We start from the raw sequence: 16,786 nt of genomic DNA, 5'->3' as shown, positions 1-16,786 counted from the left end.
GGTACCGGCGGGAGGTTAGAGGATACGGGTACCGGCGGGAGGTTAGAGAATACGGGTACCGGCGGGAGGTTAGAGGATACGGGTACCGGCGGGGAACCAGGGTTGGGGGTACTGGTTTAGACAATACTGCTAGTAGTACTACCAGTTTAGAGAATACCGCTAGAGGTTTAGAGAATACCGCTAGAGGTTTAGAGAATACCGCTAGAGGTTTAGAGAATACCGCTAGAGGTTTAGAGAATACCGCTAGAGGTTTAGAGAATACCGCTAGAGGTTTAGAGAATACCGCTAGTAGTACTACCAGTTTAGAGAATACTGAAGCCTCTTCCATTGTAGCCAGTACAGGATGATCCCCATTTCACCAGTTGAACTCTCTTCCATTGTAGCCAGTACGGGATGATCCCCATTTCCACCACTTTCTGCTCAGCCAGACTGAGAAGGTAAGAGGAAAGTTTGCTGAACGTTTGTTCAACATTTTTGCTTAGTTTGTGGGAGTGGGGGGGGCTGGTTAGTTTTGCAGCTGTTGCACTGTGACTGCACACTGTTGGGGATTTAAGGACTCTGGGGTGAGGTTCCCCTAGGTACAGATCTAGAATCAGCTTTCCCTCCCCCATGCTAATCTGACCCAAGATCAGCGTCTACGGGCAACTTCACCCTACTCTGTTAGGTGGGAGAATAACATAGGAGTGTGTATGAGCTTCATAGGAATAGCGTCTGCGTTCCAATTGTCTATCCTTCTCTTGAAGACTCTTATGCTCCCCATCATGGATTTCAGAATGGTGGAAACTGACTTCGTCCAGCCGGTGCGTAGCCGGCGCTGGTCCGGTGCTTAGCCGGCGCTGGTCCGGTGCTTGGCCGGCGCTGGTCCGGCGCTGGTCCGGTGCTTGGCCGGCGCTGGTCCGGTGCTTGGCTGGCGCTGGTCCGGTGCTTGGCCGGCGCTGGTCCGGTGCTTGGCCGGCGCTGGTCCGGTGCTTGGCCGGCGCTGGTCGCTGGTCCGGTGCTGGGCCGGTGCTTAGCCGGCGCTGGTCCGGTGCTTTTTAAACCCACCATGGGGAGTGTGCCAGTGCACCCTTCAGGAGAAGGGTATAGAATCAGGAAGCAGACTGTTTGGAGACCTTTTTATTTTTCTGTTGCTTGTTAACTGTTTTCTCAATTGATCATTGATTAACCCTTTCTTCCCCTACCTTTTTCTGTGTAATATAATAATAATATAATAATATAATAATAATATAATACAACTGAGCTACAGAAGGACCTTTGTGGTGTAGTTCAGTTTTATTAGGTACTTTAATTCAATGTAAATGTTTATCTGTACACTACTGTGGCGATTCCTTTTACATTTCACTGGTACTTCTATGGGGCACCGTTTTTAATGAAAGAAATTAATTAGATGGTTTATTTAGTCTGGAAGCACGTGAAATGTATTGTTTGTAGACCTCCCTTCCCTCCCTTCTCTCTATCCTGCTGCTCTTGCATGGATTTCTCTCTGAATCCTTCCTGCATCCCAGGTGGCACCCTATTCCCTGTATAGTGCACTACTTTTGACCAGAATCCAAAACCCTATTCCCTGTATAGTGCACTACTTTTGACCAGAATCCAAAACCCTATTCCCTGTATAGTGCACTACTTTTGACCAGAATCCAAAACCCTATTCCCTATATAATTCACTACTTCCTCAGGCAACACTATGCACTCTGAATCTCCCCCTCATCGGGCAACACTATGCACTCTGAATCTCCCCCTCCTCAGGCAACACTATGCACTCTGAATCTCCCCCTCAGGCAACACTATGCACTCTGAATCTCCCCCTCCTCGGGCAACACTATGCACTCTGAATCTCCCCTCCTCAGGCAACACTATGCACTCTGAATCTCCCCTCCTCCAACACTCACTCTGAGGCAACACTATGCACTCTGAATCTCCCCCTCCTCAGGCAACACTATGCACTCTGAATCTCCCCTCCTCGGGCAACACTATGCACTCTGAATCTCCCCTCCTCAGGCAACACTATGCACTCTGAATCTCCCCCTCCTCGGGCAACACTATGCACTCTGAATCCCCCCTCCTCAGGCAACACTATGCACTCTGGATCTCCCCTCCTCGGGCAACACTATGCACTCTGAATCTCTCCTCCTCAGGCAACACTATGCACTCTGAATCTCTCCCTCCTCAGGCAACACTATGCACTCTGAATCTCCCCTCCTCAGGCAACACTATGCACTCTGAATCTCCCCCTCCTCGGGCAACACTATGCACTCTGGAGGGCAACACTATGCACTCTGAATCTCTCCTCCTCAGGCAACACTATGCACTCTGAATCTCCCCTCCTCGGGCAACACTATGCACTCTGAATCTCCCCCTCCTCAGGCAACACTATGCACTCTGAATCTCCCTCCTCAGGCAACACTATGCACTCTGAATCTCCCCTCCTCGGGCAACACTATGCACTCTGAATCTCCCCCTCCTCAGGCAACACTATGCACTCTGAATCTCCCCTCCTCGGGCAACACTATGCACTCTGAATCCCCTCCTCAGGCAACACTATGCACTCTGGATCTCCCCCTCCTCAGGCAACACTATGCACTCTGAATCTCCCCTCCTCAGGCAACACTATGCACTCTGAATCTCTCCCTCCTCAGGCAACACTATGCACTCTGAATCTCCCCCTCCTCAGGCAACACTATGCACTCTGAATCTCCCCCTCCTCAGGCAACACTATGCACTCTGAATCTCCCCCTCCTCAGGCAACACTATGCACTCTGAATCTCCCCTCCTCAGGCAACACTATGCACTCTGAATCTCCCCTCCTCAGGCAACACTATGCACTCTGAATCTCCCCTCCTCAGGCAACACTATGCACTCTGAATCTCCCCCTCCTCAGGCAACACTATGCACTCTGAATCTCCCCCTCCTCGGGCAACACTATGCACTCTGAATCCCCCTCCTCAGGCAACACTATGCACTCTGGATCTCCCCTCCTCGGGCAACACTATGCACTCTGAATCTCTCCCTCCTCAGGCAACACTATGCACTCTGAATCTCTCCCTCCTCAGGCAACACTATGCACTCTGAATCTCCCCTCCTCAGGCAACACTATGCACTCTGAATCTCCCCTCCTCGGGCAACACTATGCACTCTGAATCTCCCCTCCTCAGGCAACACTATGCACTCTGAATCTCCCCTCCTCGGGCAACACTATGCACTCTGGATCTCCCCTCCTCAGGCAACACTATGCACTCTGAATCTCCCCCTCCTCAGGCAACACTATGCACTCTGGATCTCCCCTCCTCAGGCAACACTATGCACTCTGAATCTCCCTCTCCTCAGGCAACACTATGCACTCTGAATCTCCCCCTCCTCAGGCAACACTATGCACTCTGAATCTCCCCTCCTCAGGCAACACTATGCACTCTGGATCTCCCCCTCCTCAGGCAACACTATGCACTCTGATCTCCCTCCTCAGGCAACACTATGCACTCTGAATCTCCCCCCTCCTCAGGCAACACTATGCACTCTGAATCTCCCCCTCCTCAGGCAACACTATGCACTCTGGATCTCCCCCTCCTCAGGCAACACTATGCACTCTGGATCTCCCCTCCTCAGGCAACACTATGCACTCTGAATCTCCCCTCCTCAGGCAACACTATGCACTCTGGATCTCCCCTCCTCAGGCAACACTATGCACTCTGAATCTCCCTCTCCTCAGGCAACACTATGCACTCTGGATCTCCCCCTCCTCAGGCAACACTATGCACTCTGAATCTCCCCCTCCTCAGGCAACACTATGCACTCTGGATCTCCCCCTCCTCAGGCAACACTATGCACTCTGAATCTCCCCCTCCTCAGGCAACACTATGCACTCTGAATCTCCCCTCCTCGGGCAACACTATGCACTCTGAATCTCCCCTCCTCAGGCAACACTATGCACTCTGAATCTTCCCCTCCTCGGGCAACACTATGCACTCTGAATCTCCCCCTCCTCAGGCAACACTATGCACTCTGAATCTCCCCCTCCTCAGGCAACACTATGCACTCTGAATCTCCCCTTCCTCGGGCAACACTATGCACTTTGAATCTCCCCCTCCTCAGGCAACACTATGCACTCTGAGTTCCATAATGCCTTGCCTTATTTTAGTACAGCACAAACCGCCAACGTCTAGCCACACACCAGAAACTACTAGTACACCAGAAACTACTAGTACAGCAGAAACCTCCAACGTCTAGTCACACACCAGAAACTACTAGTACAGCAGAAACCTCCAACGTCTAGTCACACAACAGAAACTACTAGTACACCAGAAACTACTAGTACACCAGTAACCTCCGTCTAGTCACACACCAGAAACTACTAGTACAGCAGAAACTACTAGTACACCAGAAACTACTAGTACACCAGAAACTACTAGTACACCAGAAACTACTAGTACACCAGAAACTACTAGTACACCAGAAACTACTAGTACACCAGAAACTACTAGTACAGCAGAAACTACTAGTACAGCACAAACCTCCAACGTCTAGTCACACACCAGAAACTACTAGTACACCAGAAACTACTAGTACACCAGAAACTACTAGTACAGCAGAAACCTCCAACGTCTAGTCACACACCAGAAACTACTAGTACAGCAGAAACTACTAGTACAGCAGAAACTACTAGTACAGCAGAAACTACTAGTACAGCAGAAACTACTAGTACAGCAGAAACTACTAGTACACCAGAAACTACTAGTACACCAGAAACTACTAGTACACCAGAAACTACTAGTACACCAGAAACTACTAGTACAGCACAAACTACTAGTACACCAGAAACTACTAGTACAGCACAAACTTCCAACGTCTAGTCACACACCAGAAACTACTAGTACAGCAGAAACTACTAGTACAGCACAAACTTCCAACGTCTAGTCACACACCAGAAACTACTAGTACACCAGAAACTACTAGTACACCAGAAACTACTAGTACACCAGAAACTACTAGTACACCAGAAACTACTAGTACACCAGAAACTACTAGTACACCAGAAACTACTAGTACAGCACAAACCTCCAACGTCTAGACAGTCAGGAAGCATCACATTTCCCCAAAAATGATGGATAGAGGACTATTTTGGCACATTTTGACAGGATCATTTATACATTTTCATTGCGGCCCTCCGGAACTGGTGGGAGATTGAATGCGGCCCCTGGGGAAAGTGGGTTTGACACCTCCACTATAGTCACACACACACAGACTATGTATATTGTCTGAGAGAGATTCAGAGTGAATTTACACAAACTCAAGAAGACGCTCCATAACACAGCTTCAGTGGAAAGTTAGCAACTCTGTATGTGTATAAAACTATTTAAAAATATATATTTTAAAAATATAAATCCCCCTCTCATTTTCTACTTCCTCCTTGAATTGGATGAATCAACTCGAAAACTGAATTAGTGAAATCACACCGTCCTCGTCTGTGTTACCAAAGCAGGCCTAGCAGCCTGCTACAAACCCTAGCTAGCATTAGCTTAGCCGTTCAACGACACCACCAGAACTGGGAATAAAAAGTGTCTCTGTTCAGTCAGTGAGTGAATGGCTACGTTTGGCCAAAGCCCCGTCTGGGACCCTGGTCACCAGTAGTGCACTATAAAGGGAACGCAGTGCTGTTTTGGGATGCATCCAGTGTGCTGGTTTTAAGGGGATGTTAGCATTAGCACCACTGTTTGTTTGTGTGTAAACTAATGTCTGTCCGTTGAACCTTTCCTCTCCCCTCCTCAGCCTGCCTCGTCTATGGAGCCGATCAGTAAACGCCTGAAGATCGTTGAGGAGGTGAGCAAGCAGTCTGTCTCAAATGGATCCTGTAATTAGGGCCCTGGGTTCTTCTCCACCCCCCGAATTCAGGCACTGCTTTAACCTTCTGGTCATTCTGGTCAAAAGTAGTTCACTATATAGGGAATAGGGTGCCATTTGTGTCCGTCTATATAGGGAATAGGGTGCCATTTGTGACCGTCTATATAGGGAATAGGGTGCCATTTGTGACCGTCTATATAGGGAATAGGGTGCCATTTGTGACCGTCTATATAGGGAATAGGGTGCCATTTGTGACCGTCTATATAGGGAATAGGGTGCCATTTGTGTCCGTCTATATAGGGAATAGGGTGCCATTTGTGTGTGTATATATAGGGAATAGGGTGCCATTTGTGACAGTCTATATAGGGAATAGGGTGCCATTTGTGACAGTCTTAATGCTTGACCTCTTCACTCACTCACCCTCAGTACCATTCTCTATTTGCTGTCTGAGTCTACTTTGGCTCGCCTTAGGAGGTACAGCTGGAGGTGTATGTTATGTAGAGGTGGAGGTGTATGTTATGTAGAGGTGGAGGTGTATGTTATGTAGAGGTGGAGGTGTATGTTATGTAGAGGTGGAGGTGTATGTTATGTAGAGGTGGAGGTGTATGTTATGTAGAGGTGGAGGTGTATGTTATGTAGAGGTGGAGGTGTATGTTATGTAGAGGTGGAGGTGTATGTTATGTAGAGGTGGAGGTGTATGTTATGTAGAGGTGGAGGTGTATGTTATGTAGAGGTGGAGGTGTATGTTATGTAGAGGTGGAGGTGTATGTTATGTAGGGGTGGAGGTGTATGTTGTTGTGTAGAGGTGGAGGTGTATGTTATGTAGAGGTGGAGGTGTATGTTATGTAGAGGTGGAGGTGTATGTTATGTAGGGGTGGAGGTGTATGTTATGTAGAGGTGGAGGTGTATGTTATGTAGGGGTGGAGGTGTATGTTATGTAGAGGTGGAGGTGTATGTTATGTAGAGGTGGAGGTGTATGTTATGTAGAGGTGGAGGTGTATGTTATGTAGAGGTGGAGGTGAATGTTATGTAGAGGTGGAGGTGTATGTTATGTAGAGGTGGAGGTGTATGTTATGTAGAGGTGGAGGTGTATGTTATGTAGAGGTGGAGGTGTATGTTATGTAGAGGTGGAGGTGTATGTTATGTGGAGGTGTATGTTATGTAGAGGTGGAGGTGTATGTTATGTAGGGGTGGAGGTGTATGTTATGTAGGGGTGGAGGTGTATGTTATGTAGGGGTGGAGGTGTATGTTATGTAGGGGTGGAGGTGTATGTTATGTAGAGGTGGAGGTGTATGTTATGTAGAGGTGGAGGTGTATGTTATGTGGAGGTGTATGTTATGTAGTGTATGTTATGTACAGGTGGAGGTGTATGTTATGTACAGGTGGAGGTGTATGTTATGTAGGGGTGGAGGTGTATGTTATGTAGGGGTGGAGGTGTATGTTATGTGTGGAGGTGTATGTTATGTAGAGGTGTATGTTATGTAGAGGTGGAGGTGTATGTTATGTAGGGGTGGAGGTGTATGTTATGTAGGGGTGGAGGTGTATGTTATGTAGAGGTGGAGGTGTATGTTATGTAGGGGTGGAGGTGTATGTTATGTAGGGGTGGAGGTGTATGTTATGTAGGGGTGGAGGTGTATGTTATGTAGAGGTGGAGGTGTATGTTATGTAGAGGTGGGAGGTGTATGTTATGTAGGGGTGGATGGAGGTGTATGTTATGTAGAGGTGATGGAGGTGTATGTTATGTAGAGGGGTACAGATGGAGGTGTATGTTATGTAGGGGTACAGATGGAGGTGTATGTTATGTAGGGGGTACAGATGGAGGTGTATGTTATGTAGGGGGCTACAGATGGAGGTTTATATTATGTAGAGGTGGAGATGGATGTTTTGCATGTGGGTTTCAGATGGAGGTGTGTGTTATGTAGAGCTGGCTACTACCAGCGTTGGTTTTGCATATTTTGTAGATGTGGAGATGGATGTTTTTTGCATGTGGGTTTCAGACGTGTGTATGTTATGTAGAGCTGGCTACTTCCAGTGTTGGTTTTGCATGTGGGTTTCAGACGTGTGTATATTCATCACATGAATCTATGTCCTTGGTTTCAGTCTTCACTCTGAGGAAGTCTATTTATACCACAGAGCCCCGTGGTGCTTCCTACATGCACATACCGAATGGCATTTATTTTCATACAGACAGCAAGTACTAGATCAGATATTAAGACCCAGTAGATACAGTATGTTTCTACTCTCGATGCGCCTGTTAAAATGACGGTGGTGTTTTTGTTTGGTCTGTACAGGACACGAGGTCAACGTCTATCCAAGCTGCAGACAGCACTGCCATCAATGGCAGTATTACTCCCACAGACAAACGGTAGGAGATACTGTAGTAATATATATGTGTATGTAACAGTAATAATATATATATACATGTAACAGTATTACTCCCACAGACAAACGGTAGGAGATACTGTAGTTATATATATGTGTATGTAACAGTATTACTCCCACAGACAAACGGTAGGAGATACTGTAATATATATATATATATATATATATATATATATATATATATATATATATACATGTAACAGTATTACTCCCACAGACAAACGGTAGGAGATACTGTAGTAATATATATGTAACAGTATTACTCCCACAGACAAACGGTAGGAGATACTGTAATATATATATATATATATACATGTAACAGTATTACTCCCACAGACAAACGGTAGGAGATACTGTAGTAGTATGTATGTGTTTGTAACAGTAATAATATATATATACATGTAACAGTATTACTCCCACAGACAAACGGTAGGAGATACTGTAGTAATATATATGTGTATGTAACAGTAATAATATATATATATACATGTAACAGTATTACTCCCACAGACAAACGGTAGGAGATACTGTAGTAGTATGTATGTATGTATGTATGTATGTATGTATGTATGTATGTATGTATGTATGTAACAGTATTACTCCCACAGACAAACTGTAGGAGATACTGTAGTAATATATATAACAGTATTACTCCCACAGACAAACGGTTGGAGATACTGTAATAATATATATATATATATATGTAACAGTATTACTCCCACAGACAAACGGTAGGAGATACTGTAGTAATATATATATATATATGTAACAGTATCACTCCCAGTAATATATATAACTGTATTATCTCCATGTCTCTCCTATATTTCATCAGTTAATACAGGCTGTTCACTCTGTGTGTATTAACAAGGAAAGGAATAAAATCAACTCTGCTGCAAGTGATGTTTTCCTCACGGTGGTCTTCCAAGCCGTTGTGGCGTTGACGAAACGTCCGCTAGTCAACTCTGCTGCAAGTGATGTTTTCCTCACGGTGGTCTTCCAAGCCGTTGTGGCGTTGACGAAACGTCCGCTAGTCAACTCTGCTGCAAGTGATGTTTTCCTCACGGTGGTCTTCCAAGCCGTTGTGGCGTTGACGAAACGTCCCTAGTCAACTCTGCTGCAAGTGATGTTTTCTCACGGTGGTCTTCCAAGCCGTTGTGGCGTTGACGAAACGTCCGCTAGTCAACTCTGCTGCAAGTGATGTTTTCCTCACGGTGGTCTTCCAAGCCGTTGTGGCGTTGACGAAACGTCCCTAGTCAACTCTGCTGCAAGTGATGTTTTCCTCACAGTGGTCTTCCAAGCCGTTGTGGCGTTGACGAAACGTCCGTAGTCAACTCTGCTGCAAGTGATGTTTTCCTCACGGTGGTCTTCCAAGCCGTTGTGGCGTTGACGAAACGTCCGCTAGTCAACTCTGCTGCAAGTGATGTTTTCCTCACGGTGGTCTTCCAAGCCGTTGTGGCGTTGACGAAACGTCCGCTAGTCAACTCTGCTGCAAGTGATGTTTTCCTCACGGTGGTCTTCCAAGCCGTTGTGGCGTTGACGAAACGTCCGCTAGTCAACTCTGCTGCAAGTGATGTTTTCCTCACGGTGGTCTTCCAAGCCGTTGTGGCGTTGACGAAACGTCCGCTAGTCAACTCTGCTGCAAGTGATGTTTTCCTCACGGTGGTCTTCCAAGCCGTTGTGGCGTTGACGAAACGTCCCCTAGTCAACTCTGCTGCAAGTGATGTTTTCCTCACGGTGGTCTTCCAAGCCGTTGTGGCGTTGACGAAACGTCCCCTAGTCAACTCTGCTGCAAGTGATGTTTTCCTCACGGTGGTCTTCCAAGCCGTTGTGGCGTTGACGAAACGTCCGCTAGTCAACTCTGCTGCAAGTGATGTTTTCCTCACGGTGGTCTTCCAAGCCGTTGTGGCGTTGACGAAACGTCCCCTAGTCAACTCTGCTGCAAGTGATGTTTTCCTCACGGTGGTCTTCCAAGCCGTTGTGGCGTTGACGAAACGTCCGCTAGTCAACTCTGCTGCAAGTGATGTTTTCCTCACGGTGGTCTTCCAAGCCGTTGTGGCGTTGACGAAACGTCCCCTAGTCAACTCTGCTGCAAGTGATGTTTTCCTCACGGTGGTCTTCCAAGCCGTTGTGGCGTTGACGAAACGTCCCCTAGTCAACTCTGCTGCAAGTGATGTTTTCCTCACGGTGGTCTTCCAAGCCGTTGTGGCGTTGACGAAACGTCCCCTAGTCAACTCTGCTGCAAGTGATGTTTTCCTCACGGTGGTCTTCCAAGCCGTTGTGGCGTTGACGAAACGTCCCTAGTCAACTCTGCTGCAAGTGATGTTTTCCTCACGGTGGTCTTCCAAGCCGTTGTGGCGTTGACGAAACGTCCGCTAGTCAACTCTGCTGCAAGTGATGTTTTCCTCACGGTGGTCTTCCAAGCCGTTGTGGCGTTGACGAAACGTCCGCTAGTCAACTCTGCTGCAAGTGATGTTTTCCTCACGGTGGTCTTCCAAGCCGTTGTGGCGTTGACGAAACGTCCGCTAGTCAACTCTGCTGCAAGTGATGTTTTCCTCACGGTGGTCTTCCAAGCCGTTGTGGCGTTGACGAAACGTCCGCTAGTCAACTCTGCTGCAAGTGATGTTTTCCTCACGGTGGTCTTCCAAGCCGTTGTGGCGTTGACGAAACGTCCGCAAGTGATGTTTTCTAGTCAACTCTGCTGCAAGTGATGTTTTCCTCACGGTGGTCTTCCAAGCCGTTGTGGCGTTGACGAAACGTCCGCTAGTCAACTCTGCTGCAAGTGATGTTTTCCTCACGGTGGTCTTCCAAGCCGTTGTGGCGTTGACGAAACGTCCCCTAGTCAACTCTGCTGCAAGTGATGTTTTCCTCACGGTGGTCTTCCAAGCCGTTGTGGCGTTGACGAAACGTCCGCTAGTCAACTCTGCTGCAAGTGATGTTTTCCTCACGGTGGTCTTCCAAGCCGTTGTGGCGTTGACGAAACGTCCGCTAGTCAACTCTGCTGCAAGTGATGTTTTCCTCACGGTGGTCTTCCAAGCCGTTGTGGCGTTGACGAAACGTCCCCTAGTCAACTCTGCTGCAAGTGATGTTTTCCTCACGGTGGTCTTCCAAGCCGTTGTGGCGTTGACGAAACGTCCGCTAGTCAACTCTGCTGCAAGTGATGTTTTCCTCACGGTGGTCTTCCAAGCCGTTGTGGCGTTGACGAAACGTCCGCTAGTCAACTCTGCTGCAAGTGATGTTTTCCTCACGGTGGTCTTCCAAGCCGTTGTGGCGTTGACGAAACGTCCCCTAGTCAACTCTGCTGCAAGTGATGTTTTCCTCACGGTGGTCTTCCAAGCCGTTGTGGCGTTGACGAAACGTCCCTAGTCAACTCTGCTGCAAGTGATGTTTTCCTCACGGTGGTCTTCCAAGCCGTTGTGGCGTTGACGAAACGTCCCCTAGTCAACTCTGCTGCAAGTGATGTTTTCCTCACGGTGGTCTTCCAAGCCGTTGTGGCGTTGACGAAACGTCCCCTAGTCAACTCTGCTGCAAGTGATGTTTTCCTCACGGTGGTCTTCCAAGCCGTTGTGGCGTTGACGAAACGTCCCCTAGTCAACTCTGCTGCAAGTGATGTTTTCCTCACGGTGGTCTTCCAAGCCGTTGTGGCGTTGACGAAACGTCCGCTAGTCAACTCTGCTGCAAGTGATGTTTTCCTCACGGTGGTCTTCCAAGCCGTTGTGGCGTTGACGAAACGTCCGCTAGTCAACTCTGCTGCAAGTGATGTTTTCCTCACGGTGGTCTTCCAAGCCGTTGTGGCGTTGACGAAACGTCCCTAGTCAACTCTGCTGCAAGTGATGTTTTCCTCACGGTGGTCTTCCAAGCCGTTGTGGCGTTGACGAAACGTCCCCTAGTCAACTCTGCTGCAAGTGATGTTTTCTCACGGTGGTCTTCCAAGCCGTTGTGGCGTTGACGAAACGTCCCCTAGTCAACTCTGCTGCAAGTGATGTTTTCCTCACGGTGGTCTTCCAAGCCGTTGTGGCGTTGACGAAACGTCCGCTAGTCAACTCTGCTGCAAGTGATGTTTTCCTCACGGTGGTCTTCCAAGCCGTTGTGGCGTTGACGAAACGTCCCTAGTCAACTCTGCTGCAAGTGATGTTTTCCTCACGGTGGTCTTCCAAGCCGTTGTGGCGTTGACGAAACGTCCCCTAGTCAACTCTGCTGCAAGTGATGTTTTCCTCACGGTGGTCTTCCAAGCCGTTGTGGCGTTGACGAAACGTCCGCTAGTCAACTCTGCTGCAAGTGATGTTTTCCTCACGGTGGTCTTCCAAGCCGTTGTGGCGTTGACGAAACGTCCGCTAGTCAACTCTGCTGCAAGTGATGTTTTCTCACGGTGGTCTTCCAAGCCGTTGTGGCGTTGACGAAACGTCCGCTAGTCAACTCTGCTGCAAGTGATGTTTTCTCACGGTGGTCTTCCAAGCCGTTGTGGCGTTGACGAAACGTCCCTAGTCAACTCTGCTGCAAGTGATGTTTTCCTCACGGTGGTCTTCCAAGCCGTTGTGGCGTTGACGAAACGTCCGCTAGTCAACTCTGCTGCAGTGATGTTTTCCTCACGGTGGTCTTCCAAGCCGTTGTGGCGTTGACGAAACGTCCCCTAGTCAACTCTGCTGCAAGTGATGTTTTCCTCACGGTGGTCTTCCAAGCCGTTGTGGCGTTGACGAAACGTCCCCTAGTCAACTCTGCTGCAAGTGATGTTTTCCTCACGGTGGTCTTCCAAGCCGTTGTGGCGTTGACGAAACGTCCCTAGTCAACTCTGCTGCAAGTGATGTTTTCCTCACGGTGGTCTTCCAAGCCGTTGTGGCGTTGACGAAACGTCCCTAGTCAACTCTGCTGCAAGTGATGTTTTCTCACGGTGGTCTTCCAAGCCGTTGTGGCGTTGACGAAACGTCCCTAGTCAACTCTGCTGCAAGTGATGTTTTCCTCACGGTGGTCTTCCAAGCCGTTGTGGCGTTGACGAAACGTCCGCTAGTCAACTCTGCTGCAAGTGATGTTTTCCTCACGGTGGTCTTCCAAGCCGTTGTGGCGTTGACGAAACGTCCCTAGTCAACTCTGCTGCAAGTGATGTTTTCCTCACGGTGGTCTTCCAAGCCGTTGTGGCGTTGACGAAACGTCCGCTAGTCAACTCTGCTGCAAGTGATGTTTTCCTCACGGTGGTCTTCCAAGCCGTTGTGGCGTTGACGAAACGTCCCCTAGTCAACTCTGCTGCAAGTGATGTTTTCTCACGGTGGTCTTCCAAGCCGTTGTGGCGTTGACGAAACGTCCCTAGTCAACTCTGCTGCAAGTGATGTTTTCCTCACGGTGGTCTTCCATTATTGTGGCGTTGACGAAACGTCCCTAGTCAACTCTGCTGCAAGTGATGTTTTCCTCACGGTGGTCTTCCAAGCCGTTGTGGCGTTGACGAAACGTCCGCTAGTCAACTCTGCTGCAAGTGATGTTTTCCTCACGGTGGTCTTCCATGGACAGGGCGTTGACGAAACGTCCGCTAGTCAACTCTGCTGCAAGTGATGTTTTCCTCACGGTCTTCCAAGCTATGTAGCGTTGACGGAAACGTCCCCTAGTCAACTCTGCTGCAAGTGATGTTTTCTCACGGTGGTCTTCCAGCCGTTGTGGCGTTGACGAAACGTCCGGTCAACTCTGCTGCAAGTGATGTTTCCTCACGGTGGTCTTCTGCAAGCCGTTGGGGGACCGTGTGCCAAGTCTCACGGTGGTCTTCCCGTTGTGGCGTGACGGTCCGCTAGTCAACTCTGCTGCAAGTGATGTTTTCCTCACGGTGGTCTTCCAAGCCGTTGTGGCGTTGACGAAACGTCCCTAGTCAACTCTGCTGCAAGTGATGTTTTCCTCACGGTGGTCTTCCAATCCGTTGAGAAACGTCCCCTAGTCAACTCTGCTGAATGATGTTTTCCTCACGGTGGTCTTCAAGCCGTTGTGGCGTTGACGAAACGTCCCCTAGTCAACTCTGCTGCAAGTGATGTTTTCTCACGGTGGTCTTCTCTGCCGTTGTGGCGTTGACGAAACGTCCCTAGTCAACTCTGCTGCAAGTGATGTTTTCTCACGGTGGTCTTCAACTCTGCTGGGATGTTGGTCCTGACGGTGGTCTTCAACGCGTCCGTCCTAGTCAACTCTGCTGCAAGTGATGTTTTCCTCACGGTGGTCTTCCATGGACGTTGTGGCGTTGACGAAACGTCCCCTAGTCAACTCTGCTGCAAGTGATGTTTTCCTCACGGTGGTCTTCCATGGACAGGCGGACGAAACGTCCTAGTCAACCTGCTGCAAGTGATGTTTTCCTCACGGTGGTCTTCTATTGTGGCGTGACGAACGCCCCTGTCAACTCTGCTGCAAGTGATGTTTTCCTCACGGTGGTCTTCCAAGCCGTTGTGGCGTTGACGAAACGCCCGCTAGTCAACTCTGCTGCAAGTGATGTTTTCAGGTCTTGTATGACTGAAACGTCCTGGTCAACTCTGCTGCAAGTGATGTTTTCCACGGTGGTCTTCCAAGCCGTTGTGGCGTTGACGAAACGTCCGCTAGTCAACTCTGCTGCAAGTGATGTCCCCTGGTTCTGCAAGTGATGTTTTCCTCACGGTGGTCTTCCAAGCTCGTTGTGGCGTTGAAAACGTCCGCTAGTCAACTCTGCTGCAAGTGATGTTTTCCTCACGGTGGTCTTCCAGCCGTTGTGGCGTTGACGATCCTAGTCAACTCTGCTGCAAGTGATGTTTTCCTCACGGTGGTCTAGTCAAACGTACCTGCTGCAAGTGATGTTTTCCTCACGGTGGTCTTCTGCCGTTGTGGCGTTGACGAAACGTCCCCTAGTCAACTGCTGCAAGTGATGCTTTTCACGGTGGTCTTCTGCCGTTGTGGCGTTGACTCTCAACTCTGCTGCAAGTGATGTTTTCTCACGGTGGTCTTCCAAGCCGTTGTGGCGTTGACGAAACGTCCCCTAGTCAACTCTGCTGCAAGTGATGTTTTCTCACGGTGGTCTTCTGCCGTTGTGGCGTTGACGAAACGTCCCCTAGTCAACTCTGCTGCAAGTGATGTTTTCCTCACGGTGGTCTTCCAGGTTGTGGCGTTGACGTAACGTCCCCTAGTCAATTCTGCTGCTGAGTCAACTCTGCTGCAAGTGATGTTTTCCTCACGGTGGTCTTCCAAGCCGTTGTGGCGTTGACGAAACGTCCCCTAGTCAACTCTGCTGCAAGTGATGTGTTTCCTCACGGTGGTCAACTCTGCTGCAAGTGATGTTTTCTCCGGTGGTCCAGCCGTTGTGGCGTTGACGAAACGTCCCTAGTCAACTCTGCTGCAAGTGATGTTTTCCTCACGGTGGTCTTCCAAGGACGTTGTGGCGTTGACGAAACGTCCCTGTCAACTCTGCTGCAAGTGATGTTTTCCTCACGGTGGTCTTCTGCCGTTGTGGCGTTGACGAAACGTCCGCTAGTCAACTCTGCTGCAAGTGATGTTTTCCTCACGGTGGTCTTCCAAGCCGTTGTGGCGTTCTGCTGATGTTTTCCTCACGGTGGTCTTCCAAGCCCAGTCAACTCTGCTGCAAGTGATGTTTTCCTCACGGTGGTCTTCCAAGCCGCTGTGGCGTTGACGAAACGTCCGCTAGTCAACTCTGCTGCAAGTGAGATGGTCTTTCCCCAGTTTTCCTCACGGGGTCTTCCAAGCCTGCCGTTGCAGGCGTTGACGAAACGTCCCCTAGTCAACTCTGCTGCAAGTGATGTTTTCTCACGGTGGTCTTCCAAGCCGTTGTGGCGTGACGAAACGTCCCCTAGTCAACTCTGCTGCAAGTGATGTTTTCTCACGGTGGTCTTCCGCCGTGAGTGGCGTTGACGAAACGTCCCCAGTCAACTCTGCTGCAAGTGATGATTTCTCACGGTGGTCTTCTGCCGTTGTGGCTGACGAAACGTCCCTTCAACTCTGCTGCAAGTGATGTTTTCACGTTGGTCTTCCAAGTTGTGGCGTTGATTTTCAACTGCAGTGATGTTTTCCTCACGGTGGTCTTCCAAGTATGTGGCGTTGAAAACGTCCCTAGTCAACTCTGCTGCAAGTGATGTTTTCTCACGGTGGTCTTCCAAGCCGTTGTGGCGTTGACCTCACGTCCCTAGTCAACTCTGCTGCAAGTGATGTTTTCCTCACGGTGGTCTTCTGCCGTTGTAGGCTGACGAAACGTCCCCTAGTCAACTCTGCTGCAAGTGATGTTTTCCTCACGGTGGTCTTCCAAGCCGTTGTGGCGTTGACGAAACGCCCCTAGTCAACTCTGCTGCAAGTGATGTTTTCCTCACGGTGGTCTTCCATTGTGGCGTTGACGAAACGTCCCCTAGTCAACTCTGCTGCAAGTGATGTTTTCTCACGGTGGTCTTCCAAGCCGTTGTGGCGTTGACGAAACGCCCCTAGTCAACTCTGCTGCAAGTGATGTTTTCCTCTCACGGTGGTCTTCCAAGCCGTTGTGGCGTTGACGAAACGTCCCCTAGTCAACTCTGCTGCAAGTGATGTTTTCCTCACGGAGGTCTTCCAAGCCGTTGTGGCGTTGACGAAACGTCCCCTAGTC

General features: G+C 49.2%; 1 protein-coding gene and 20 non-coding genes across 21 annotated transcripts in view; all 21 read left to right on the top strand.

Annotated features, from left to right (window-relative positions):
• Window positions 1–16,786, top strand: part of LOC127930286 (cytokine-like nuclear factor N-PAC) — a 47,586-nt gene that overhangs the window by 16,106 nt on the left and 14,694 nt on the right. The window contains 3 exon segments of the mRNA XM_052519842.1: window positions 384–437; window positions 5,761–5,811; window positions 8,124–8,197. Of these exon segments, the coding sequence (XP_052375802.1) occupies window positions 384–437; window positions 5,761–5,811; window positions 8,124–8,197 (179 nt within the window).
• On the top strand, window positions 9,256–9,338 carry LOC127930407 (small nucleolar RNA SNORD35). The gene has a single exon (XR_008138067.1). It is a non-coding gene; the product is annotated as a small nucleolar RNA SNORD35 (small nucleolar RNA).
• On the top strand, window positions 9,404–9,486 carry LOC127930406 (small nucleolar RNA SNORD35). Its single transcript, XR_008138066.1, has one exon. It is a non-coding gene; the product is annotated as a small nucleolar RNA SNORD35 (small nucleolar RNA).
• Window positions 12,037–12,120, top strand: LOC127930401 (small nucleolar RNA SNORD35). Its single transcript, XR_008138061.1, has one exon. It is a non-coding gene; the product is annotated as a small nucleolar RNA SNORD35 (small nucleolar RNA).
• LOC127930408 (small nucleolar RNA SNORD35) lies at window positions 12,707–12,790 on the top strand. The gene has a single exon (XR_008138068.1). It is a non-coding gene; the product is annotated as a small nucleolar RNA SNORD35 (small nucleolar RNA).
• LOC127930405 (small nucleolar RNA SNORD35) lies at window positions 13,005–13,087 on the top strand. The gene has a single exon (XR_008138065.1). It is a non-coding gene; the product is annotated as a small nucleolar RNA SNORD35 (small nucleolar RNA).
• Window positions 13,451–13,532, top strand: LOC127930413 (small nucleolar RNA SNORD35). The gene has a single exon (XR_008138073.1). It is a non-coding gene; the product is annotated as a small nucleolar RNA SNORD35 (small nucleolar RNA).
• On the top strand, window positions 13,671–13,752 carry LOC127930416 (small nucleolar RNA SNORD35). Its single transcript, XR_008138076.1, has one exon. It is a non-coding gene; the product is annotated as a small nucleolar RNA SNORD35 (small nucleolar RNA).
• On the top strand, window positions 13,996–14,078 carry LOC127930403 (small nucleolar RNA SNORD35). The gene has a single exon (XR_008138063.1). It is a non-coding gene; the product is annotated as a small nucleolar RNA SNORD35 (small nucleolar RNA).
• Window positions 14,208–14,289, top strand: LOC127930419 (small nucleolar RNA SNORD35). Its single transcript, XR_008138079.1, has one exon. It is a non-coding gene; the product is annotated as a small nucleolar RNA SNORD35 (small nucleolar RNA).
• LOC127930414 (small nucleolar RNA SNORD35) lies at window positions 14,373–14,457 on the top strand. The gene has a single exon (XR_008138074.1). It is a non-coding gene; the product is annotated as a small nucleolar RNA SNORD35 (small nucleolar RNA).
• Window positions 14,582–14,665, top strand: LOC127930402 (small nucleolar RNA SNORD35). Its single transcript, XR_008138062.1, has one exon. It is a non-coding gene; the product is annotated as a small nucleolar RNA SNORD35 (small nucleolar RNA).
• Window positions 14,710–14,791, top strand: LOC127930421 (small nucleolar RNA SNORD35). The gene has a single exon (XR_008138080.1). It is a non-coding gene; the product is annotated as a small nucleolar RNA SNORD35 (small nucleolar RNA).
• LOC127930422 (small nucleolar RNA SNORD35) lies at window positions 14,992–15,071 on the top strand. The gene has a single exon (XR_008138081.1). It is a non-coding gene; the product is annotated as a small nucleolar RNA SNORD35 (small nucleolar RNA).
• Window positions 15,122–15,204, top strand: LOC127930411 (small nucleolar RNA SNORD35). The gene has a single exon (XR_008138071.1). It is a non-coding gene; the product is annotated as a small nucleolar RNA SNORD35 (small nucleolar RNA).
• Window positions 15,357–15,440, top strand: LOC127930400 (small nucleolar RNA SNORD35). The gene has a single exon (XR_008138060.1). It is a non-coding gene; the product is annotated as a small nucleolar RNA SNORD35 (small nucleolar RNA).
• On the top strand, window positions 15,537–15,619 carry LOC127930410 (small nucleolar RNA SNORD35). The gene has a single exon (XR_008138070.1). It is a non-coding gene; the product is annotated as a small nucleolar RNA SNORD35 (small nucleolar RNA).
• On the top strand, window positions 15,780–15,863 carry LOC127930396 (small nucleolar RNA SNORD35). Its single transcript, XR_008138056.1, has one exon. It is a non-coding gene; the product is annotated as a small nucleolar RNA SNORD35 (small nucleolar RNA).
• On the top strand, window positions 15,948–16,029 carry LOC127930415 (small nucleolar RNA SNORD35). Its single transcript, XR_008138075.1, has one exon. It is a non-coding gene; the product is annotated as a small nucleolar RNA SNORD35 (small nucleolar RNA).
• On the top strand, window positions 16,426–16,508 carry LOC127930392 (small nucleolar RNA SNORD35). The gene has a single exon (XR_008138052.1). It is a non-coding gene; the product is annotated as a small nucleolar RNA SNORD35 (small nucleolar RNA).
• On the top strand, window positions 16,643–16,728 carry LOC127930398 (small nucleolar RNA SNORD35). Its single transcript, XR_008138058.1, has one exon. It is a non-coding gene; the product is annotated as a small nucleolar RNA SNORD35 (small nucleolar RNA).

The sequence above is a fragment of the Oncorhynchus keta genome, chromosome 5 (assembly GCF_023373465.1).
Source record: "Oncorhynchus keta strain PuntledgeMale-10-30-2019 chromosome 5, Oket_V2, whole genome shotgun sequence".
Lineage (NCBI taxonomy): Eukaryota > Metazoa > Chordata > Actinopteri > Salmoniformes > Salmonidae > Oncorhynchus > Oncorhynchus keta.
Note: the sequence above shows the minus strand (reverse complement) of the source record. Positions and strands in the feature narration are given on the sequence as shown.